General features: G+C 31.3%; 3 protein-coding genes across 5 annotated transcripts; all 3 read left to right on the top strand.

The window, feature by feature from the left end:
- Positions 1 to 6,178: 6,178 nt before the first annotated feature.
- Positions 6,179 to 11,025, top strand: LOC123903726. 3 transcript variants are annotated; one of them, XM_045953313.1, is made up of 3 exons: positions 6,179 to 6,338; positions 7,244 to 7,873; positions 8,491 to 10,566. In XM_045953313.1, exons 2-3 carry the CDS (start codon positions 7,320 to 7,322, stop codon positions 8,549 to 8,551), a joined length of 615 nt encoding a protein of 204 aa, XP_045809269.1. In that variant the 5' UTR covers positions 6,179 to 6,338; positions 7,244 to 7,319; the 3' UTR covers positions 8,552 to 10,566. The 3 variants fall into 3 exon arrangements, with proteins under 3 accessions (XP_045809269.1, XP_045809279.1, XP_045809263.1); XM_045953323.1 differs by having other exon boundaries at positions 6,182 to 6,338; positions 7,333 to 7,873; positions 10,528 to 11,025; XM_045953307.1 differs by having other exon boundaries at positions 6,182 to 6,338; positions 10,528 to 11,025.
- A 964-nt stretch (positions 11,026 to 11,989) lies between these two features.
- Positions 11,990 to 14,187, top strand: LOC123903717 (light-harvesting complex-like protein OHP2, chloroplastic). Its single transcript, XM_045953299.1, has 2 exons — positions 11,990 to 12,599; positions 13,914 to 14,187. The coding sequence occupies exons 1-2, from the start codon at positions 12,181 to 12,183 to the stop codon at positions 14,026 to 14,028; spliced, it is 534 nt and encodes a 177-aa protein (XP_045809255.1). The 5' UTR covers positions 11,990 to 12,180; the 3' UTR covers positions 14,029 to 14,187.
- Positions 14,188 to 15,411: 1,224 nt separating this feature from the next.
- LOC123903706 (probable serine/threonine-protein kinase At1g54610) lies at positions 15,412 to 19,123 on the top strand. Its single transcript, XM_045953289.1, has 7 exons — positions 15,412 to 16,169; positions 16,898 to 17,182; positions 17,269 to 17,586; positions 17,767 to 17,988; positions 18,247 to 18,341; positions 18,464 to 18,563; positions 18,655 to 19,123. Exons 1-7 carry the CDS (start codon positions 15,756 to 15,758, stop codon positions 18,994 to 18,996), a joined length of 1,776 nt encoding a protein of 591 aa, XP_045809245.1. The 5' UTR covers positions 15,412 to 15,755; the 3' UTR covers positions 18,997 to 19,123.
- The last annotated feature ends 3,429 nt before the right edge of the window (positions 19,124 to 22,552 follow it).

Below are 22,552 nucleotides of genomic sequence, written 5' to 3'. Positions count from 1 at the left end.
TTTCAAAAAAAAATATATTTAAAGGGTGGAAGTTGAAGTCGGTTATATCATTTCAAAAAGAAAATATAACTACTCTTTGAAATTAAAACACAAAAACAAAAAAAAGGAAAATCTAAGAACCCAAAATATATAGAACAAATTGGTTAAACATATTACATTTTTTTTTTATAATGTTTTTGTGTGTTTTCAATTCCATGGCACATATGTTCCATTATCAATTATTTGACAGGACTGGAATCAAGGCATTTGGATTACATAGATCAACATAATTTTGGAGTCTTGCTGAAATTTAATTTCCATTTGGTAAATTGCAATGATATTGCATCATATCGATATATGTAACGGTTTAGAGTAAACAAAATTCTATTATACGACTTATAATGCACATTGTATGTATTGAAATTGTTTGTATTCTTTATTGTTTTTATTTCATCATGTCTTTTCTTTTGAAAAAACTTTTCTTTTGAAAAAAGAAAGATGAACATGTGTTAACTGCTTTTCAACCATGCATGTTGTAGTGTTTGTACAAATGAAATGAAAAACTTTTGTTGAAAACAAATAAGTTAACGTCTGAAAAATATCACATGCATGAAAATTGTAGTGGTTTTTTAATTTAAACTGTGAACATGTGACTAATAGATTATAATTTGCTCGGTAACAAATTGGATTTTTATGTGTTGTTGATGGTAGAGAGTGCAAGCCATTATGCCAATTGTGGGTTCAATGGTGAAGAAACTTAATCTCACACTGCCACCCGAGAGATGGTCTAGAAAAGGAAATGTGAGAACCCTTTCAAGGTTTGTTGTCTCAATTTTTCATCTTCTATATTTTAAATATTTGAATTGACTTTGAAGCATAATAGTGTTAAATTGCTTCTTCTGTTTTCCATTTAATAGGGTGTAGGATATCCATTATTCTCAATTTTGAAAGAACTATTTGGCATATAATGATTTCTTAAATTAAATCTCACGTCATTTTGATAGCCCAATAGATAATACCAAGGTATGATAAATTATATATGCATGTCATGATATTAATTCTCCTTCTTGAAAAAAATGATATTAATTCTCCTAATGTTTTTTTTTTCAATATGGTGAATCACTCTTAAAATATTTGTTAACTCGGTATTGTTTTATTTAATTTTTATTTGTATTTGTTTTATTTAGGTTGAAAAGATTATAACTTAACTCTATTCTTCACCATGACTATTGATGGTTACTAAATTGCTTTTGCCATTGTGACATAATTAAAGAATATCGTGTTTTTATACATAAAGGTTAGATTCTATACTTCACTTTTGATGTGTTCAAATTCGGAGTATTTTCACTCAATAGTTAAAAAATTTGACATCCTTTTTATTATTCGAATCTTATCATTTCATTGTTAAAAAATTGTTATATAAGAAAATGATATTGGAAGTTAATTAATCATTAAATAGAGTGATATTATTTACTGAGATTGGTTGTTTTGATTATCTCTTTTGGTACTTTTTTGCTCAATTTCTTCATCTAAATTTAATTTTCTTCAACATTTTAATGAGTGGAAAAGTTCAATACAGTTTAATTAAGTTATCATGTTAATTTTCATTATTTCATTATTAATCTGTATTTTTTTCTTATTGTTTTTTAATTAGTTTTTCTTTATTTCAATTCATAGATACTCCTATGGAGTATAAACATGGAGAGAAATAATAGTACGAAAATAGAACAAATTGGTTGATAAAGTAATTGCATATTAGAAGAAAAACTAAATTGAAAAAATAAAAATAAAAAATAAAAAGTTAGCGCAATAGAAAAAACGGATCACACAAACGGGCACGGAACGTGCCCGTTTGGCCACTAGTATCAATAACAAAAACTAAACTGCCAAATTTTATATACTCCAAAAACTCTTTATTATATTTATTATAATTTTAGATTAAATTAATAATTTATTTTAGTAAAACCATAAAAATAATTTATGGTTTATTTATTTATGGAAAATGCTAAATAGTGCCCCCGAGGCACTAGTTAAGGATGCAAAAATAGTAATTTGGCATTGGAATTTGTGCAGTCAACTTCTCGAAAGTTTAAAAAGTGTTATTTTCTTTTCAAAACTTTCTAATTTTAGTTTCCTTAACCAGTGCCCCGGGGGCACCGGTTAGCATGACCCTTTATTTATATCATCTACCAAACCATCTTTATATATAACCTATATTTGTTGGTAATTGATATCATTTCGCTTCACTAGTTGCATGATAATGTAAAATCTTTTTGGCGAAATGGTTGCTTAGTAATTATATTATTTTTTAGGTAAATAAAAAAGTAAAAAAAAAAGATGTATCTAAACTAGTGGCTACATGTCTTTTTGTGCGATGAATCTAGGGAAAGATGAGACGTGAAGTAAAATGGTAGGCATGATGAAATTGACTTGTCAAGTGTTCCATACTTCCATGGTGCTTCTTTATATTACAAAAAATCCTTCAAAGAAATATGTCTGAGCTTTCTTTGAAAAGACATATAAACCATATTATAGTTTATGAGGAGTGCTAGCAACACACTCTTTAACAAACACACTCTAACACACTCTCTTCTATTGGTTAAAATTTATATGGGTCCCATAAAAGTTATATGAGTCCATATTTTTTTATGGACCCATGTGAATTTCAACCAATAAAAGAAAGTGTGTTGGAGTGTGTTTGTTAAAGAGTGTGTTGCTAGCATTATTCTATAGTTTATAGCTTATAAGTTTATTTGGATAAAAAGAACATGTTTGATAATAGATTTTTAAAAAAGTTTATAGCTTAATGATGAGGTGGGTAATGGTGACATTGTTAGGTTGCGAGAGGATAGTCGATGATAATCCACATTAGATTCAAAGCAACTATACAAGTGAGTTGAATATTATATTTTAACCCAACGTATTCTCTCACTTATAAAGTGTTTAACTTTTACTTTTTCAAACAATGTGAGATTTAATTCATCTCACACTTGCTACAACAGACATTGGTACTCATCCTGAACTAGCCAACCTCTCGACAAACTCTTAAATTACATTCATCAACTTATTTTTAAAGTGAGCTTTTAAATAAGTCTTTTCTTTTATTTATTTATTTTGTTTAATGAAATTGTTGAAGTAACATAAATTTTGAGGTTTTTACTTCTTTTAATAAAAAGTATCAAAATGCAATACATGTTCATGCGAAAATGGAGCGGGACAAAAGAATAACTGAATTCGAACAAATTTCTGGTTTTATTTTCGGGTATGCTATTATGTGTCTTAAGAGCATATCCTAAGAGTACAAGTTAAAATACCTAAATATAAAAAGGGTCATGCTAAACCGTGCCACAAATATGTTGAGGTTGAGCCATACAACGTCGCCGCTCAGGCACTAACACACGGCACTCCACATGCATGCATATAATTAAGCTTTGATTTTATTCCTTGCTAACTCAATTCCAACCACCAAAACATTTCTAAAAAAGCACAGTACAGAATTGTCATTCATTTTTCCTCATTGAGAATATTTCTAATTTTGATATATCCGTTCCAACCCAATATTCTTATGTTAATTACCACTTCACAACCACTAGTCCTCAGCAGAGGAATATATTCTTAAAAGCAAAGTTTCCAAATTTAGCACTATAGCTAACTGAAATGAAAACCACACATGGGAGTGTTTATCCACCAATCCATAACTATTTGCCAATTTTCATGTAACACAAAATTTATCTATAAATTCTATCTCAACTAGTAAAAATATCAAAATTGTTAAGTCGGACATCATGGTCAGAGTTTGAATCTCGATCTCTTTTAGTTTGTGTGTATGTGTGTAAATTTTCAATGGTTAATCATTTCGTCCATCTACCAACAAAAACGACACAAACTTACATAGTTTTTATATAGGTATATCCTATTGTTCTCGAAGTGGTTGAGGCACATCATTTAAAGAAATAATTTGTGATTGGAGTACTTTCTTCTTTTAGGTCCCTAAGATTAGAGTACTTTCTTTTCTTTCGTTTTTTTATAAATATAATGGCTCAATCCAAGTTATTATAATAATACTGTACTAGTGGCCAAACGGGCACGTTCCGTGCCCGTTTGTGTGATCCGTTTTTTCTATTGCGCTAACTTTTTATTTTTTATTTTTATTTTTTCAATTTAGTTTTTCTTCTAATATGCAATTACTTTATCAACCAATTTGTTCTATTTTCGTACTATTATTTCTCTCCATGTTTATACTCCATAGGAGTATCTATGAATTGAAATAAAGAAAAACTAATTAAAAAACAATAAGAAAAAAATACAGATTAATAATGAAATAATGAAAATTAACATGATAACTTAATTAAACTGTATTGAACTTTTCCACTCATTAAAATGTTGAAGAAAATTAAATTTAGATGAAGAAATTGAGCAAAAAAGTACCAAAAGAGATAATCAAAACAACCAATCTCAGTAAATAATATCACTCTATTTAATGATTAATTAACTTCCAATATCATTTTCTTATATAACAATTTTTTAACAATGAAATGATAAGATTCGAATAATAAAAAGGATGTCAAATTTTTTAACTATTGAGTGAAAATACTCCGAATTTGAACACATCAAAAGTGAAGTATAGAATCTAACCTTTATGTATAAAAACACGATATTCTTTAATTATGTCACAATGGCAAAAGCAATTTAGTAACCATCAATAGTCATGGTGAAGAATAGAGTTAAGTTATAATCTTTTCAACCTAAATAAAACAAATACAAATAAAAATTAAATAAAACAATACCGAGTTAACAAATATTTTAAGAGTGATTCACCATATTGAAAAAAAAAACATTAGGAGAATTAATATCATTTTTTTCAAGAAGGAGAATTAATATCATGACATGCATATATAATTTATCATACCTTGGTATTATCTATTGGGCTATCAAAATGACGTGAGATTTAATTTAAGAAATCATTATATGCCAAATAGTTCTTTCAAAATTGAGAATAATGGATATCCTACACCCTATTAAATGGAAAACAGAAGAAGCAATTTAACACTATTATGCTTCAAAGTCAATTCAAATATTTAAAATATAGAAGATGAAAAATTGAGACAACAAACCTTGAAAGGGTTCTCACATTTCCTTTTCTAGACCATCTCTCGGGTGGCAGTGTGAGATTAAGTTTCTTCACCATTGAACCCACAATTGGCATAATGGCTTGCACTCTCTACCATCAACAACACATAAAAATCCAATTTGTTACCGAGCAAATTATAATCTATTAGTCACATGTTCACAGTTTAAATTAAAAAACCACTACAATTTTCATGCATGTGATATTTTTCAGACGTTAACTTATTTGTTTTCAACAAAAGTTTTTCATTTCATTTGTACAAACACTACAACATGCATGGTTGAAAAGCAGTTAACACATGTTCATCTTTCTTTTTTCAAAAGAAAAGTTTTTTCAAAAGAAAAGACATGATGAAATAAAAACAATAAAGAATACAAACAATTTCAATACATACAATGTGCATTATAAGTCGTATAATAGAATTTTGTTTACTCTAAACCGTTACATATATCGATATGATGCAATATCATTGCAATTTACCAAATGGAAATTAAATTTCAGCAAGACTCCAAAATTATGTTGATCTATGTAATCCAAATGCCTTGATTCCAGTCCTGTCAAATAATTGATAATGGAACATATGTGCCATGGAATTGAAAACACACAAAAACATTATAAAAAAAAAATGTAATATGTTTAACCAATTTGTTCTATATATTTTGGGTTCTTAGATTTTCCTTTTTTTTGTTTTTGTGTTTTAATTTCAAAGAGTAGTTATATTTTCTTTTTGAAATGATATAACCGACTTCAACTTCCACCCTTTAAATATATTTTTTTTTGAAATTTTTGCAATAAATGAAGGGTAAAATTGGAAAGAAAATAGGCTACACCAAAAGAAATGTTTTCCCTTTATTAATGTTATAGATTAGTAATTAAATTAACGAATTTCATATAAAAAACAAATAACTTCAATGGTTTTCAATTAGCAAAATTAGTATTACTATTACCACTCCATGTTAAAAATGACATACCAAAGCCAAAAAAATCCACTGCGCAGATTAAGAAATGATGTGAAGTCACTATCATACGCCATATGTGTCACTATCCTATCTCTTCTTAAATAATTGAAAAACAAACTTATAAGAAAGAAAAAAAAATACAGAACCGTTTTTATTTTATCCTTTCTTAATTATTATTCATTCATTTCTCACTCAACTTAATTTCTCGCCGCGGAAGTTACTAATCCTCACCGTTGATCCACGCGCCGCCGATCTGCTCTTCTGATTCGCCGGTACTTTTCACTCACTTCTTCTTCTTCGATCTAAGATTCGCTATTTTTTATATTTCTATAAAATGAATGAAAACCGACATTTCCAATCTTACTTCGATTCCAATTAATTTCAGTGTGTTCATTTAGGGTTTAATATTAGTGTTTCTGATTTTGATTTTCTGTTATGCATTTGCAATTAACTCAAAAACTTTGCTGATTTTTTTTCGCTATTTAAATTTTTGTTGTTTCATGGTGTGATTTGTGAAATTGCTTGCTAACATGTGTATCTTTGCTGTTGCATTGAAGTAAAGATTTTTTTTTTTTTTTTTTTTTTTGTCGATTGAATCCATAGGTTTTGTTTTGAGAGAGAGTTACAGAGACCAATTTGTGTGGTTTACTCAGTTTTTTTATGTTAGTGTTCATCAGATTGGTAAGAAAATATTTATGAATGTTATGGTTGAGTTGAGAGTATTGATAAATAATATTTTGAATAGTTTTGATAATTTTTTACAAGAACAGAAATCAATTAGTTTATGATACCTTTTTAGCTGTGTTTTGTTTTGTTTTTTTTTTTGAGGGGGGGGGGGGGGGGGGTGAGGTGTAACATATTCAACATATTTTTGGAGTTGAAGAAGTTTTAAAGGATCTTTTGTTTGAACGAGATTTTTCTTGTCTTAGCTTTGAAGGCTTTGTTAATTTGTTTATTCACTGTTAAATGTGCTTTTGTTAGCTTTTTGTTTATTATAATTCTTTTGTTATCTTGACATTGAACTTGTTCAACTGAGCATATTCTGTCTTTATACTTTTTAAGAGTGCAAGTGCATATGAAAATATTGTTAATCAAGTTAAAATAAACAATGTATGAAATGAAGGATTTTGAAACCAAGGAAAATCGATCTGATTGTTGATTTCTTTTGGTTGAAAAGGCTGTAGCTTTGGTTGTTCTAAGAGGAGGAAGTCGTATATATAAATCATTTTATGGCGTGCCAATGAGCAGAACTGATGTTATTTGCAGTAGAAGGTGGAGGATTCTTCTCTGCTTCGGCTTCAGGGTATAGCAAGGGCCTGAGCCTACTCCTTTTGGGTCAGAGGAATGAGGATAAACCCATGAGAGTTGCACCGTGGAATCAGTACCAGTTGGTAGACCAAGAATCTGACCCTCAACTCCAGCTGGCTTCCACAAAGAATCGCTTTTCCCGCGGGTGTGCCTCCTTTGTTTGCTTTGGTCGCACTTCCGCAGGGCTTGATACTCCGTCACCTCTTAAAGTGGGCCCTGCCCGACAGCATGATGTTTCACCTGGGCAAACGGTTTCTAACAATGGAAAGGATCCCTCTGATCATGTAGATGATTGTAATGATGCTATAAAAGTCACTCTAAAAAGTAGCATTAGAAGGCCACAAAATAATAAATCAGTTTCTGTTGAGGCTACTATTGAACAAGAAGCATCAGGCGGACATGTGGTTTGTACTCCTGGGGATCAAGCAGAGAGAAGGAGAGTGCAGTGGACAGATGCTTGTGGTAGCGAGCTTGTTGAAATACGAGAATTTGAGCCCAGGTATTTAAATATTTTATTTTTTTGTACTTGCTTTAATAAAAGGAAGAACCTTTCTGTTTGTACAATTATTTCTTGTTTACCCGATTATATCTTCAAGACTCTGTGGCTCCTGATACTTTATTTTGTGTGATTGATATAAGTCTATGAGATATGCTAGGATGGTCTTTTCATTTACTTTTTAAATTATAGATCCTAAATCTTCGTATTCATTGTGATGAAGGATGTATGACACTTCTAGCATTTAGCTTGATACCGAGTTGAATTAAATTAGTTTTACTTCTGAGAGTTGGAGGGCCATTAAACTGGTAGATCCCTTTGAAAATTAAAGAAAACTTGTAGGTCCTTGATGTCTTTCGTTTTTGGGATTTCTGTATTCAATAGGAACAGTACTACTAGATATTTGTTGTAGATTAGGAATCCTGTAAAGTCTGAAGCTTTTTTGTGTCTTGTTATATGTTTTACTAAATCTGAAACTAAAAGCCATTGGTTCTTACGTTATGTATCTGCTTTGTATTCTTAGAAGACGATTATATAATATATACATTCAGAATGACTTAATTTTATCTTGCAAATTTGAATTGATTTCTTTTGATCTATTTTGGAATTTTATGATGAAGCAAGGAGTGGCGCTTCTGTTGCCATATGCCTCTCCTGAAACTTTTGGGTGTCTGTGATTAGAGGTGAATAATAATAATAATATATGTTGGGAATTTCAGCATTTCTTGCATGCTTTTTATATGGTGTTTTGATTAATGGCTATTGTAACGTGGTTTCTTGGAACCAGATATTGAACGAGGAAGGAAGGATTCGTTATGTTGATTTTATTTTCCGATTTGTTTGGGTTTGTTTTTGACCATTAATTAGAGGGTTTCGTACCCTCTCTATCACTTTATTGATCTGTTCAGGGCTTGCATTTATTATCAACTATCATTATTCATTAGGCACAATTGGCTGACTTTCTACTTATTTGAAATTTTCTGTGTCTGTGACTCTTTGCACATAATGTATATTATAGTTCTTCACCATATCCATGTTGGTTATTTCTTTAGTGTATAAACCAGTATTACTTATATGAACTTCAGTGGTTTTATCAGTTTTGTGTGTGTGTGTGTGTGTGTGTGTGTGGATTTTGACCTATTAATTACCTTCAACAATAACTTCTATAGGATAATCCAAGGAATTTGATTATATCTTATAGTCTATTTGATTTTAGTTCTATTTGATTTTATTTGTATTTATTGCAGTCCATTATTAGTTGTCCTGATTATTGGGACAACATTTATTGTAATTTCTTTTATATAAACAGTCCTAGACTTTTGTAATAAACATGAAAGTATTTTCCCCATTACTTTCTACATGGATGAGATATAACTTCAAAAAGTGTTTACAAGTGGGAGGCATCCCGGTTTTGCAGAATTTGGTTAAGCATTACTCTTTGGTTGATCTGTAGGCGTCGTATACTACTACTGGTTTAGCATGAAATGAGAATAGTTCATACCTTGTTCATAGAGATTAAATCAGTACAGCAGAGGGAAATTAAAGTAGAATACATGGTCAAAACTTATGGTAGTGTCATTTGCAGTGTCATTTGCAGATTATTATTATTTTTTTTCCGGTGGATATACCTGGCTAAGCGTGTTCCAGGTTGATATCCATCTAATAACTTGCTACTTTTTTTATATATTTTTCTCCCTCCCGTAAGAAGCTACTCAGCGGTCCTCATTGCAACTCCACAGACCAATCAAATGTAAAAACCCAATGTTAACTACTGCTTCTAAATCTAATCACTGAAGCTTTACAGCTTAATGCTTGTAGAGTTGTAGTCCTATGCATATGAACTGCATGTCCTGCAGTGCTGATTTGCTTCCTTCGGCACCATTGTCATTGACATTGGGTATGGAATCTGTCCAAAAGACTGGATGTGGGAATGAATGCAGCTATGGTGGATACCTTGGCCTACTTGTTCTGCTCGACCTGAAATAATTTGCAGGACACGACATGATTTGTAGATAAATATGTTGGGTAGCAAAGCAATCTCTAATTCACAATTTGAACTGTAAGGAATAGTTGGAGGGGCTATGGTGTTACATATTGAAGTGGTTTTGCAAAGGAACATATATTAGGTTTTTGTGCTGACTAGCCGAGCAGATTTAGTTAATAATCGAGTTTTTGCATGTTATGTTGTCTTGAAAAAGGTTGTTGCTGTGGACATTCTATCTGCCACATCAGCAAATTGTGGTAGTGTTGTTGCCTCTACTTAAGGATCCAATTGAAAGTGGAATAAAACTATAGGAACTTAATTAGAATAGAAAAAGTTTATGGAGACTTGATAGAAACTAATTTAGGTCTCAATTCTTCTCCAATATCATTCAATCATATTGTAGTAAGTAGTAACTGGAGATATCTTTTTATTTAACAAATGAAATTGAGGTCTTACTGCAGTTAGTTTGTTTGTCAATAACCTGTCCTATACTCTGTATAATTTGTGTATAATGCATATCAATAAGAACGAGCTGTCATACCTGTTATTATATGACTTGGCTTGGCTGTGATAAAAATTTCTTACATTTTTCTTGTCATCTTTTATTTGTTTTCATGTTTTATTACCTGCCTGTAATTGATTCTATGCGATGTAATTTGTCATTCAACTGCAGTGAAGTGGATGGATCAGATGATGAATATGATAATGGAAACGACAGAGCTTGTTCCTGTACGATAATGTAAATTGGAGTTTCATTAAGACGATATGATCATTGACCGGGACGTTCACTGCTAATACAATCCATCACTCGTATAAAGGCAAAAGGAGTTAATGTTTTTTGGTCCTTTAGAGATATATGCACCAACATCTTGTTCGAGTGATTGTTTGTGTCTCTACCATTGCTTGCTGCGGCTTCAAGTTTTGCTCCTAATACCTGTCATCAATTTGTTGTATAATTCTTGTGTGAATTCTTTGCTTTTATTCATCATTTTTAAGTTACTTTATGTTCTTATTTATATGGATTAACAAAATTTTAGCTCTATGCTCTGTCTTTATCGAAAGATAATACAAATGTAAGCTTTTGTAAAGTATCAGTGTGGCTGCCTGTTTACAAACTTGTGATAAGGATTATTTTTGAGGTAAATCTGTTGCAGGTATAGGTTGTGTGGGATTGTTAAGTGTACGAAGAAAAAACAGAGTGATCATTTATAGTTTCTAAAGGGTTCATAGTATTAGTTTCTTAAGGATTAACGGAATTTCATGAAATTTGGGGTTTGCAGAATACTAGATGTACTTGCTTGATTTGTTGCTTGGCGTTCTAGATTAAAGCAAAGCTGCGGATAAAGTTGTCGAGGCAATTGGTTATATTGTCAATGGTGCAGAGTTGGATATTCTTTAAGGTCGTGCGAAATTTATCTATCTCTCTATTAATTAACAGTTATTGATATATATATGAAGAGAGATTAAAAATCTGTTCTTTGCACAACATAGTTATAAGTTTTAGCTGTTTTTTTCCCCCTCTCCATATTGTTACTTGAAAGGTTCGCTGTAATATTTCATAACTTTCCACTGTGTATTTAAACACTCACTTAGCAGAAAAAGGTGAAGGAGTTTGCATGCCATGTAATTTATCATTTTTGAAAGGAAATGAAGGTCTTAAATTAGTAATAAAATTTATAATTAAGAATTGTACATGAAGAACAGCTATGTATCATTACCGGTGCCATGCTACATTTCAACATTTACAATTAAACGAGAAAAATCATAATGAAAGATTGAAAGTCTCATTTAAAAGTTTTTTGTTTCTAAATATTGTTATTTTTTATAAAAATAAACTAGTTGTGAAAATCACACATGTGCAGAGAAGTGAAAAACTAATGTTTATTCAAACTTGCACTCCAACATATTAATCTCAATCTATAAATATAAGTCTTTTCTTTTTTGTTAATAATCTATAAATATTTAGATATGTTATTTAAAAAAAAAAGGAACTTTAACACAAATTAGATAAATTTAAGACACTGTCTATTTATTTATTTAATTGTAAAATTATCCAAACATCTGTATCTTTATAATATCCAAGGTAGATGATATATATTATTTTAAGTCAAACAGTAGCCAAAATCCAATGGTTGACATTGCACTTTACATCTCAACTTCATTAAACTGCAGCCACTTTCTATTAGAAACTTGGACATACCTTGTCCACACACCTATCCTTTGATTTTGATAACACAATGTTCAAACCAACAAAAACTTCAACCAGAGAACATAGATAGATAAATAAAATTCCAGAATTTTTAGTATCATCAATCCCCCCAAAAACATGTCTGTAACATCATCAATCCCATGCATCAAAATCCCAACAACTCATTCATCATCTTCTTCTTCATGTTCAACTTCATCTTATTCTCTTAGATTCTCTTCTTCCAAGCCTTATACTGTTACTATAAGAAATGCTCAGAGTGAAGGTCCTTTGAGAAGACCAGCGGCTCCTTCTGTCAAAGAACCATCTAATCTTCCTCAACCTTTGAAACCTTCACCTCCTTCTCAGCCTCCACCACCACCACAACCTCAGAAACCAATTTCTGTTGTTGCAGATGATAAAAGTGTCATTACATTAGAGTTTCAGAGACAAAAAGCTAAGGAATTGCAGGAATATTTCAAAAAGAAGAAGCTTGAACAAGCAGCAGATCAAGGTCCCTTTTTTGGATTCATTGCCAAAAATGAGATTAGCAACGGAAGGTAAAAAAAAAAGAACTGTTTTTTTCAATTGGGGTTAATTAAAGTTTGAACCTTTATTAATTTGGATTTATATTGATTGTGTTTGGTAGAATTAGTTAGGGTCTATTTGGATTAATTTATTTGAGTTTATGTATTAGTATAATCACTTGTGAGATTTTTTGGGAGATCTTGTAGAAAAAGCTTTGACATGTCCATGAACTGTTTTAAGCTTATTTCCACAAGCTCTTCAAGATAGCATTGAAAACAATATATAAATTGTTTTAGTATTTGTTATTGGAAAAGCTTATGCATAAGCACTTATGCTATAAGCCTTGATTAAATTGTTTGTCCAATAGGACTAGATTGTGTTGGAATTCAAATGTGAGCGGTTAGTACCACATTGATTAGAATGAGCTAATTGGTGACCCGTGTAGTGAATGCTTTAAGGTTTTGGGCGGAGACGTGAAGTTGAAGTCTCTTAGGCGTCCTGATCATCAGTTGATTGTTATTCTTGACTCTCCCTCAGACTCCCCAACACATCGTAATCCGAATTAACAATTACAAACTATTTATAAACACTCATACATCTCTACCCCCAAGGTCCCTATAGAAGCAATAAACCATGAACTATCTGAATCTGCTGACATATTCCTTTTTTATTCTTTAGCACAAGGGATGCCTGATCAAGTTGTTTGAGTGCATTTAAAACTTGTGTGTTTTTGTTTATATTTCAAATACAAGTCCCACATAGGATTGATTTTGTCAGCCTTTAAGTCTTTATATACTAATGTGTGATATGTGCTTGTAACTGTAAACATGTGGAATTATTAGTATTGTCTCTGATCTTATTCGTAGTATGTTTTTATTTATTTATTTATGTATTACCTTTTGTGCAAAATGGATACTTATGCTGAATGATATTTGTTCTGATACACCAAAAAGTCTCATATGATGCTTGGGAATCAAGGCTATGTTTAGTTTATAAACACTCACTCACCTCTACCCCCAAGGTGTCTTTTACCGAGGACAAAACATTGAGTACTTTACACAATACCTCCGAAAAGCGGTGTTAGGGGGGAATAGTTCCTCTCAAGTGTAATTTACACATGAGAGAGTAAAGTGTAATCTATCACTATTCAAACTCACTTCATCAGAGATCACACTTTATTCTCTCATGTAAGTTACACATGAGAGGTTCAATTTTCGTGTTACAGGACAAAGCAACGACTTTTAAGCTACTTGACTACTTGTGTTTAATGATATGTATTCTTTTTGAGATGATTATGTTAAATCTTGTGTAGAATATCTGATCTGGAATTCTTGTTTCATATTCAGATGGGCAATGTTTGGTTTTGCTGTTGGGTTGCTAACGGAGTTTGCTACGGGCTCAGACTTTGTTGATCAAGTGAAGATCCTTCTTTCGAATTTTGGAATAGTAGATTTGGAGTGAATAATAAATAACTTTATATAAAAAATACATTGTCAATAGTTTCTTGAATTGCTTTTCAATGTGTAAACAAGTTTATCAATTTGTTTTATCTTCATATGTAGCAAGCAAGCTTGCTTTATTATGAAATAATAACAATAATGTGATTTTCCTTTTCCATGATGCACAATTCCTGCTTTAGATACAATTCAATGCTCATCTCCATAACTAATCAACTCTGATAGTAAACTGAACTGTAAGCTAAGACCAAGAGCCATAACACATTTTATTAACAATTCAACTATAATCAACATCCTTGGTTGAAAATTTAAAGGGTAAAGAAGAAATCAACATATTGATACTTTGAATTGAACAACTAAAAGTTAAAAGTTATTAACAGTTGTTATGAAACATGACATCATGACAAAGTAGAGAGAAATTTTTGAAACTCTTTGTATTAATGATAATGAAATCTAGAGTTTTCTTTCCTTTTCATTTTACCTTTTGAACTTCATTAGTTTTTTTTTTTTGTCAAGGAACTTCATTAGTTACTGTTAAGAAGTATCATATCTTTTGCGGCATCTTTTGCGGCCTAAATATATGTTTATAAGTGAGGACAATCCTCACCTTACAAGCCGGTTTTGTAGGTTGAGTTAATACCAACTCCCAATTTTAAAATAGTATCAAAGTCTGCTTCACGATCTGTTAGACCATCTCCTATCAAGTTTTTGATTGGGTCATAGGACCAACCCTAATTCTAAGATTACAATTTACAAATATATGTCTCTTTCTCCTCATTAATTAGGAGAATAATTAGGTTGTAATTTGTTTTGTTTTCAAGAAACATGTCTTTTTCTAGAATTGAACAAATTTTTCTCCTAAAAATGGATCTTTTCAAATATTTTCACTCTCAATATTTTCAAAATCTAGTTAACATAATTATTAACATATAAGTTAGTTTTATAGGGTTAAATCAAGTTCAATCACCAATTTTAAGATGATATCAACATTTGTTAGACCACATACTATCATTTTTTTTTTTTTGACTATACCTACTATCAAGTTTATAAAATGAAGTCATCCATTATTTATATTTACGCATCAAACTCAATAGTATTGGATAGATGTGAATGTGAAGATTTTATATTGGTCGAGATATATCTGAAAATATGTTTATAAGTGAAGGCAATCATTACCTTAAAACTATTTGTGATTTTCAAAAGTCACTGTCCACCGCATTGAGAACATAAGTAGTTATTCCATCAAGTTAAAAGATCATTATTTTCAATTAATAATTAAAAAGTAAAATTATTTTTTTTATAAACCGTTGGATCAATATCAGACGGTCACAAATGTTCCAATAGCATGAATGCAAGGATTGAATTTGGTTAGATGCTTAGTGTTTGTGATTCTGACAGTGAGTGTGACTATGTCTCCGTGTCTTACGTCCATGTCCTTCTCCTCTTCTTCTCTCTCAACACACACACTGTTTCTGACAGACAGATTCATTCATTCTAAATTCTATTCTTTTTATGAACCAACCACGCAGTCATTTTCTTTCTCTCTTCGGACAAAGCAAAGCCATTATTGCAAACCTCCATTCCATTGGTTCTCTGTTTTCTTTACTGTTCTTTCCAAATTTGCCGGCTTTGGTCGGCTTTTCGTGTTCACATTATTCCCTTTCATTCTTTTCTCATTATTCTTTCTTTTGTTAAGTTATAACCTTTCAATATTCATAAGGGTCCATTACTATGGGCTGTGTTCAAGCCAAACCATTAGAATCTGAAGGTTCTTCAGACTATAGAGGACTAAACAGGTTCAAAATGGAAAATGGGTATGTTCCAAGTTCTGATTTTGTTGCTCATAGAAGATCCACTGGTGGTCAAACTAAAAAACCTCATGTTGAGAACAAGACTAAGGATATTGTTATTGATCATCAGGTTTATCAGAAACAACCCAGAAAGCATAAAGTTGTTGATGGAAAAAGTGTTGGTGGAAAGGGAAAGAGAGATGGTGATTTGAAAGATAGTAAGAAACATTTGAATAATGTTTTTGAAGATGAGATGGTTGATGGTTGGCCTAAATGGTTAGTTGATAATGTTCCTATTCAAGGCTTGGCTGGCTTGGTTCCTAAGAGTGCTGAATCTTACAAAATGATTGACAAGGTAAAGTAAAGTGCTTTTTCTTCATTTCTCACTTCTCTTTTAAGTTTTTTTATTAGGTTATTGAACAACCGATGTATGATCTAGAGTAGACTAGATATATCAGTTATTCAATGAACTTAAAAAGTGATTTTTTTTTCCTTCTTATAATAGACCAGAGGGAATAATATGGATTAAGCAAAGATATATATGATATTGTGGAAAAATCTAAGTACAAAATGATTTGGTTACTCAATTGCTATTAATAGTATGGATGAATTGCTTATATTTAGTAATGCTTCCAAACATTTTCCATGATGTGGTATGATTAATTTTCAGCGATTTATATTTGTCTTTGGTTGAATTAAGGAGTTCCAAAGTTCATGTGTATGTGCCAAGGTATAAGCAGATACTTCTACAACTATTGTTCATATAATGCATGATTTTATCAAAAGCCTTGTTATTTGTTAGGTATAACTCATAAGTATGTACCGAGTGTAATCAAAGATCCGATTGATTATATCAGGAAATTTAAGCAATCATGGAATCATTGTATTGATTTCTATCTAGAAATAGAAAAAAAGAAGTTACTATCTGGAACTATATTCAATGCGACTTCTTAAGCCTCTTGGTTATGAAATAATTTATATAGTTTGTTTAGAGAAAACCAAAATTGGAAGATTATATAAACACATTATGGCAGAAGGGAGCAAGATGTAGATGACTTGGTGTATATTATTTACATTTTCCAGGTAGGACAAGGAACCTACAGCAATGTTTATAAAGCACTAGATCGAGAAACGGGCGATATTGTGGCACTCAAAAAGGTCCGGTTCAATACATCAGAGCCTGAAAGCATTAAATTTATGGCAAGAGAAATTACCATATTACAGAAATTGGATCATCCCAATGTAGTAAAACTTAAAGGGCTTGCCACTTCAAGAATGCAGTATAGTATATATCTAGTTTTTGATTTCATGCCAACTGATTTGTCGAGAATTATTACTCGACCTGACGAAAGACTAACCGAACCACAGGTTAGAAAATTTTCTTTGTCGCCTTCAACATTTTATAGCGTTTAGAATCCTTTATTCTCATTAATAATCTTACAAAGTTAATGTAGGTCAAGTGCTATATGCATCAATTGCTTTCAGGTCTTCAGCATTGCCACGATAGAGGAATTTTGCATCGAGATATAAAGGGATCAAATCTTTTGATTGATAAAAATGGAATGCTTCAGATTGCCGATTTTGGACTTGCCAATTATTATAGTACAAATCAACAACAGCCTCTCACAAACCGGGTTGTGACGTTATGGTACAGAGCTCCTGAGTTGTTGTTAGGTTCCACCGATTATGGAGTTGGTATTGATCTATGGAGTGCTGGATGTCTCCTTGCAGAAATGTTTAGAGGAATGCCAATTATGCCTGGAAGAACAGAGGTAACTAATACTTTTGCGAAATTATTTTCTTTTTGTACTTGTCAGTCTTTTATTTCCGCTCTTAGAATTTTGACTTTAGGCCTAAGTCAATCTTAAAATCTAGTTCGAGAGATGATATATATAATTTTGCGAGATGTTGTCGGCGTATATCTGCTAATAATGAATTTTGCATGAATTCAGGTTGAGCAACTTCATAGAATTTTCAGGCTATGTGGAACACCGTCACAAGAGTATTGGAAAAAGTTAAAACTTTCTACAACTTTTATACCTCCAAAGTCTTATAGACCAAGTCTGGTAGAAACTTTCAAGGATCTGCCTACATCTTCTTTAGGTCTTTTATGTACTCTTCTTGCTTTGGATCCTTCATTTCGCGGAAGTGCATCTAAAGCTCTTAAAAATCAGGTGAGTAAAGACAACAATTGCTTCTGATCGCGAACCATTACTGCATATATGTATTTAACTCTTTTTTAGTGAAGTGAGTTTGCATGATGACTCGGCTCGGCATTGGCTCATTTTCTGACCATGTAGCACTAGATTTAGAAATTCATAAACAAGCATATAAATTTAAGTTTAGTTTATGATTCCTAATGAACTGCTAGGAAATAATTACATGCTTAATTTATTCTAAATTTCTCACGTCGAAGTATCTTTTTTGCGCAGTTTTTCCTTACGAGCCCATTGGCTTGTGATCTGTCTGGTCTGCCAACAATCTTCAAAGAAGATGATGAGAACATTCGAGCCAAAGAACAGATCAAGTAAGTTAATCTTAGCCATAAAGGTTTTGATAAATCATATTTGATTATTATATGTATAATGTGAAACTGATTAATGGTATGTCTCTTATTTTCTTAACTTATTGCTTTGATGTTATTTACAGGTATATTAACTCCAAAATCAGGCGTTCTCGTACATTTATGGAGCGTCGCAAGAATTTATCATCTAATAAGCCAATAGAACCTACTGTATCATCTAAAGAGGTAAGTATTAAACCTTATTATGCTTTAAACCTTTTATTATTATCATTTTGATTATGGAAATGATGATATAACATTATGGTTATTATTTCAGGTCTTGAGAAGTAACGCCGAGGCTGAAACTTATGTTCCAAGTCAAGAACCAGGTAGTGCAACAAGTAGTACTTCATCTAGTGTAAACCAAGCTGGAATTGAGGACCACTCACCCCTCTTTATCTCTCCATTTCTTGGTTCTGATCAAAAGTTACCCCACAAAATCCATAATAGGCATGCTAATGTTGGTGAAAAAAACAAGAACCTTCCTCCATTATCCAAGTCAAAACCAAATGTAACCAAGAAAGATGATAACAGATACAGAACAGACCAGATTTTCAGGTCTACTTCCACTAGAGAATTTAGAAAGTTAAAAACAGAAGAAAATTTACCCTTTGATTAGGCAATTTTGAGATTATTTATTTATACCAAATATTTTTTTATTATATCATTTGATTTTATGTATTTTGAAAGTTCCTCTACATATTCTGGATTTATTGTTATGAAAATAAAGGGTCATATTCAATGAATGAATTAAAGAAAATTATAGTTTAATTGCTCACATCTGCATCTTTTTTCACCTTTAAAATTGTTAAGAGTCCCACATTGCGAGATGATTTGAATATATGTTTATAAAGTAGAGGTAATCTTCTCAATTCTAAGATGATATCAGAGTCTTCCACGATCTGTTGGGCCACCTGCTATCATGTTTATGATAGGACCACTCACCATTTATATCCGCGCACCATGCCAATAGTACTAGGTGCGAGGGAATGTACTAAGACTCCCATCTAGAATGAAGAAAAGAATGACTACGATACATAAAGCTAAGACATCCACTTGGCACAAATGAAACTTGCATTTGATTATTTTTTTTGCTTAGGTCCACTAATCAAAGCATTAATTTACTAATTCATATCATTGTTAAGGCTAGATATTTTAATTGTTGACATCATACATTATGTGAAGTTAGTTGAGTTGTCACTTTCTATGATAGCCTTGTCAAAATCAGTAATCCTTCCATTTTGTTTGTTTTACTTATCTGTCTTTTTTAACTTCATAATCAATATGATAGAAGAGTTCACCCACTAAATTTTGGATTATGGTATGTAAAACAAAGAGATAATGATGAATAAGGAACTGTTAAGTGTTAGTGATAATCACCAGCCTTGTTACCATCTGTTCAACAATGAAACTCAAATGGTCAAAAGTCCAAGTACAAAATTCCAAACAAATTCTAACTGTGACAGGTACACATTTGTTAGAATGTCCATTTGAATAAACAACTTAATTAATCGTATAAACACTTATCACGTAAGTTCTTATGTATAAGCTATGTTTATAACAAAAATAAAATCAGGTCAAATTATTTTCATATAAGCTGTTTTCATAAGCTATATCGAGGATAGTTTATGGAAATTAGTTGAAAACAACGTATGAACATGTCATAAGTTGTTATTATGAGTTCTCTCAAATAATCTCATGATTACTTATGTCGGTAGATAAATTCAAAAAAGTAGCCTTCAGCTTATTGAGAATGTTTTAGTGGAAGCTCAAAAATTATATTAGGCAGGTTTATGTTTAGATTCCAGCTGCATCTTGGAAAAGTCAACAACAGCAACCGAAGCCCTTTAAAGTACTGTTTAAGTAAGATTGCATATTTTGTATCATGACAACTACCATAGCCAAAAAATAAGATAACAACTTAGCAGAATGAATTAAATATTTATGTAGGAATGTCTTTTTTGCTGATTGTAAGCACCTGTTAGAAAAATAACGTGTCCTCCTTAAATATAAGTCTTCAATTAAAATACAATCCTAATTATTACTACTAAATTTGTTTCAAAATATGAAAATTCAATATTTTACACATTTATACGCAAAAAATAATTAGTAATATTCTTACACAAAATAAACACATTAATAACACTAACGAGTTTAATTTATATACACTGACAGTGTAAAATTATTTTACACATGTATTTAATCAAATCATGACATGTAGACATTTGATGCTATATTTTAGGAACAAATTTATAAAAGTCATGTGATTTTATTGGATGCACGTGTAAAAAAGTTTCGTGGAATTTGCAACCAGGACTTAAAAGTGGCACTATGTCAGTGCATAATCTCTATTTTAATATATGTGAAATTTGCAACATAGACTTATAATTTTTGGTATTAACCCTTTGGTTTTCAGGAGAAGGGATTTCTGTAATTTAGAGTTCGGCCGCAAGGTAAATAAAGACGGAACAAGACTTATAATTTAATACTATATATGAAGTATATGAAGTAAATCATATTAAGATTTCTACAATATCATATTTTCTGTGGATATTAAAAGCATAGAGCATGCATCAAAAAGAAAAGAACTAAAGATTAGTAATCTCAATTCTTAGAAACATTTAGAATTCTTGCTTGTTTGATACAAAGCATGCTAACTAGCACTTTTTGTTCTTACAATAGAGACACCTTTGATGACATTTTGAACACAGAACATATATTCCAAACACAGCATGCTTGATGCTCCCTAATTAACTTTTCATGTAAAAACATCTTATCTTACAAATACATAACACAAACATTTTTCCTTCATAAAAGCAAAGCTCTTTAGTTTGCTTCAAATTCTTACCTTAAAAACTAAGATTACTGAACATGTGTTTCAATCTAATGCCTGGTAACAATTCACACGCCATAGCGAACGTCGCTTAACTTGTTTTTGATCCACTTGAAACTGTTTCTAACACTACTTTTAAGCTTTCCTTCCACTGCTAACACATTATAGGACTTGATTCTCTTCTTCCTCTTAAGTTCTGAATCATTTGATGTAGAAAATCCACTTCCCTTATCACTTGGTCCATTAAAATTATACGAATTCGACCTTTCTCTGAATCCAAACTCAGTGTAAGAACAAGAGTATTCAGGAAATGACTTACTTTTCTCCATGACCAAAAAACAAGAAACTTCTCTTTGATCTCTCTCTCTTTCTCTCAATGCATGAAACAAGAAATATTTGTATTACATGAAGAGAAAATGAGAGAAGCTAGCTACTTGTGAGATTTTAATAAGGGAAGATTTAAGTCATGATCATGTGTGTGGTGGCACCACATGTGTGATGTTGGATACATAGCTACTTCTTTTTGAATTTTTTAGAATCATGAATGTCATTGGTAGTGTGGGAAGTGGGACACACTTTTAGAGGATTTGGTTGGAGATGCCACTATCTAATAGTAGTGATGATACAATGTGAATTCTCATGGCAAGGAATTGGGACCTACCCTTTATAGTGGGGGGACAAATTTGGTTCCTTTATTTAGTATTTTGATACTCAAAGATAAGCCACTAGTCTTTGCTTTCTAAAAAATGTTATAGTTATTTGCTGTAATGTTTTAAAAATCGAACCGGTATGTTCAACTGGCTGAATCAAAAATTGTTCAATTTACTAATCAGTTTGATTTTCGTTACACTGTAGTCTGCTTGAATCAGATTGGACGGATTAAACTATAGTTGAATAATTTGAACTATAATTCAAAATGAGATTGATTTGTTTGTTGGCTATGATTCATTCACATTTATTTATGTTGTTTGGTCATGGGGAGCTTCTAGTGTTCCAAACATTTTTATATGAAAAGAAAATTGGAGTCATCTTCCACCTAATGTCAAAATCAATGGTTTAGTGCTTTGTGGGCCTTGGACTCTCTTTCATGCATGTCACATATTGAGAAGATGACCTTGATTTTGAGTTTTCTTTGAGAAAAATTATGTAATGCAATTATGATATGCCAAACTTTGATTTATCAAATTCATATATGTATTATTAGTAGTGCAAATGGGACAAAACTATTTGTTCTAGTGCTACAAGTTTTGTGACCAATTTTTTTATGAATGAAAATCTTAAAATCCATATTCTTCAAAAAAATCATTTAACATAATATGGTTTTTATATCACATAAATGAGG

The sequence above is a fragment of the Trifolium pratense genome, linkage group LG1, assembly GCF_020283565.1.
Source record: "Trifolium pratense cultivar HEN17-A07 linkage group LG1, ARS_RC_1.1, whole genome shotgun sequence".
In the NCBI taxonomy this organism is placed as follows: Eukaryota; Viridiplantae; Streptophyta; class Magnoliopsida; order Fabales; family Fabaceae; genus Trifolium; species Trifolium pratense.
Note: the sequence above shows the minus strand (reverse complement) of the source record. Positions and strands in the feature narration are given on the sequence as shown.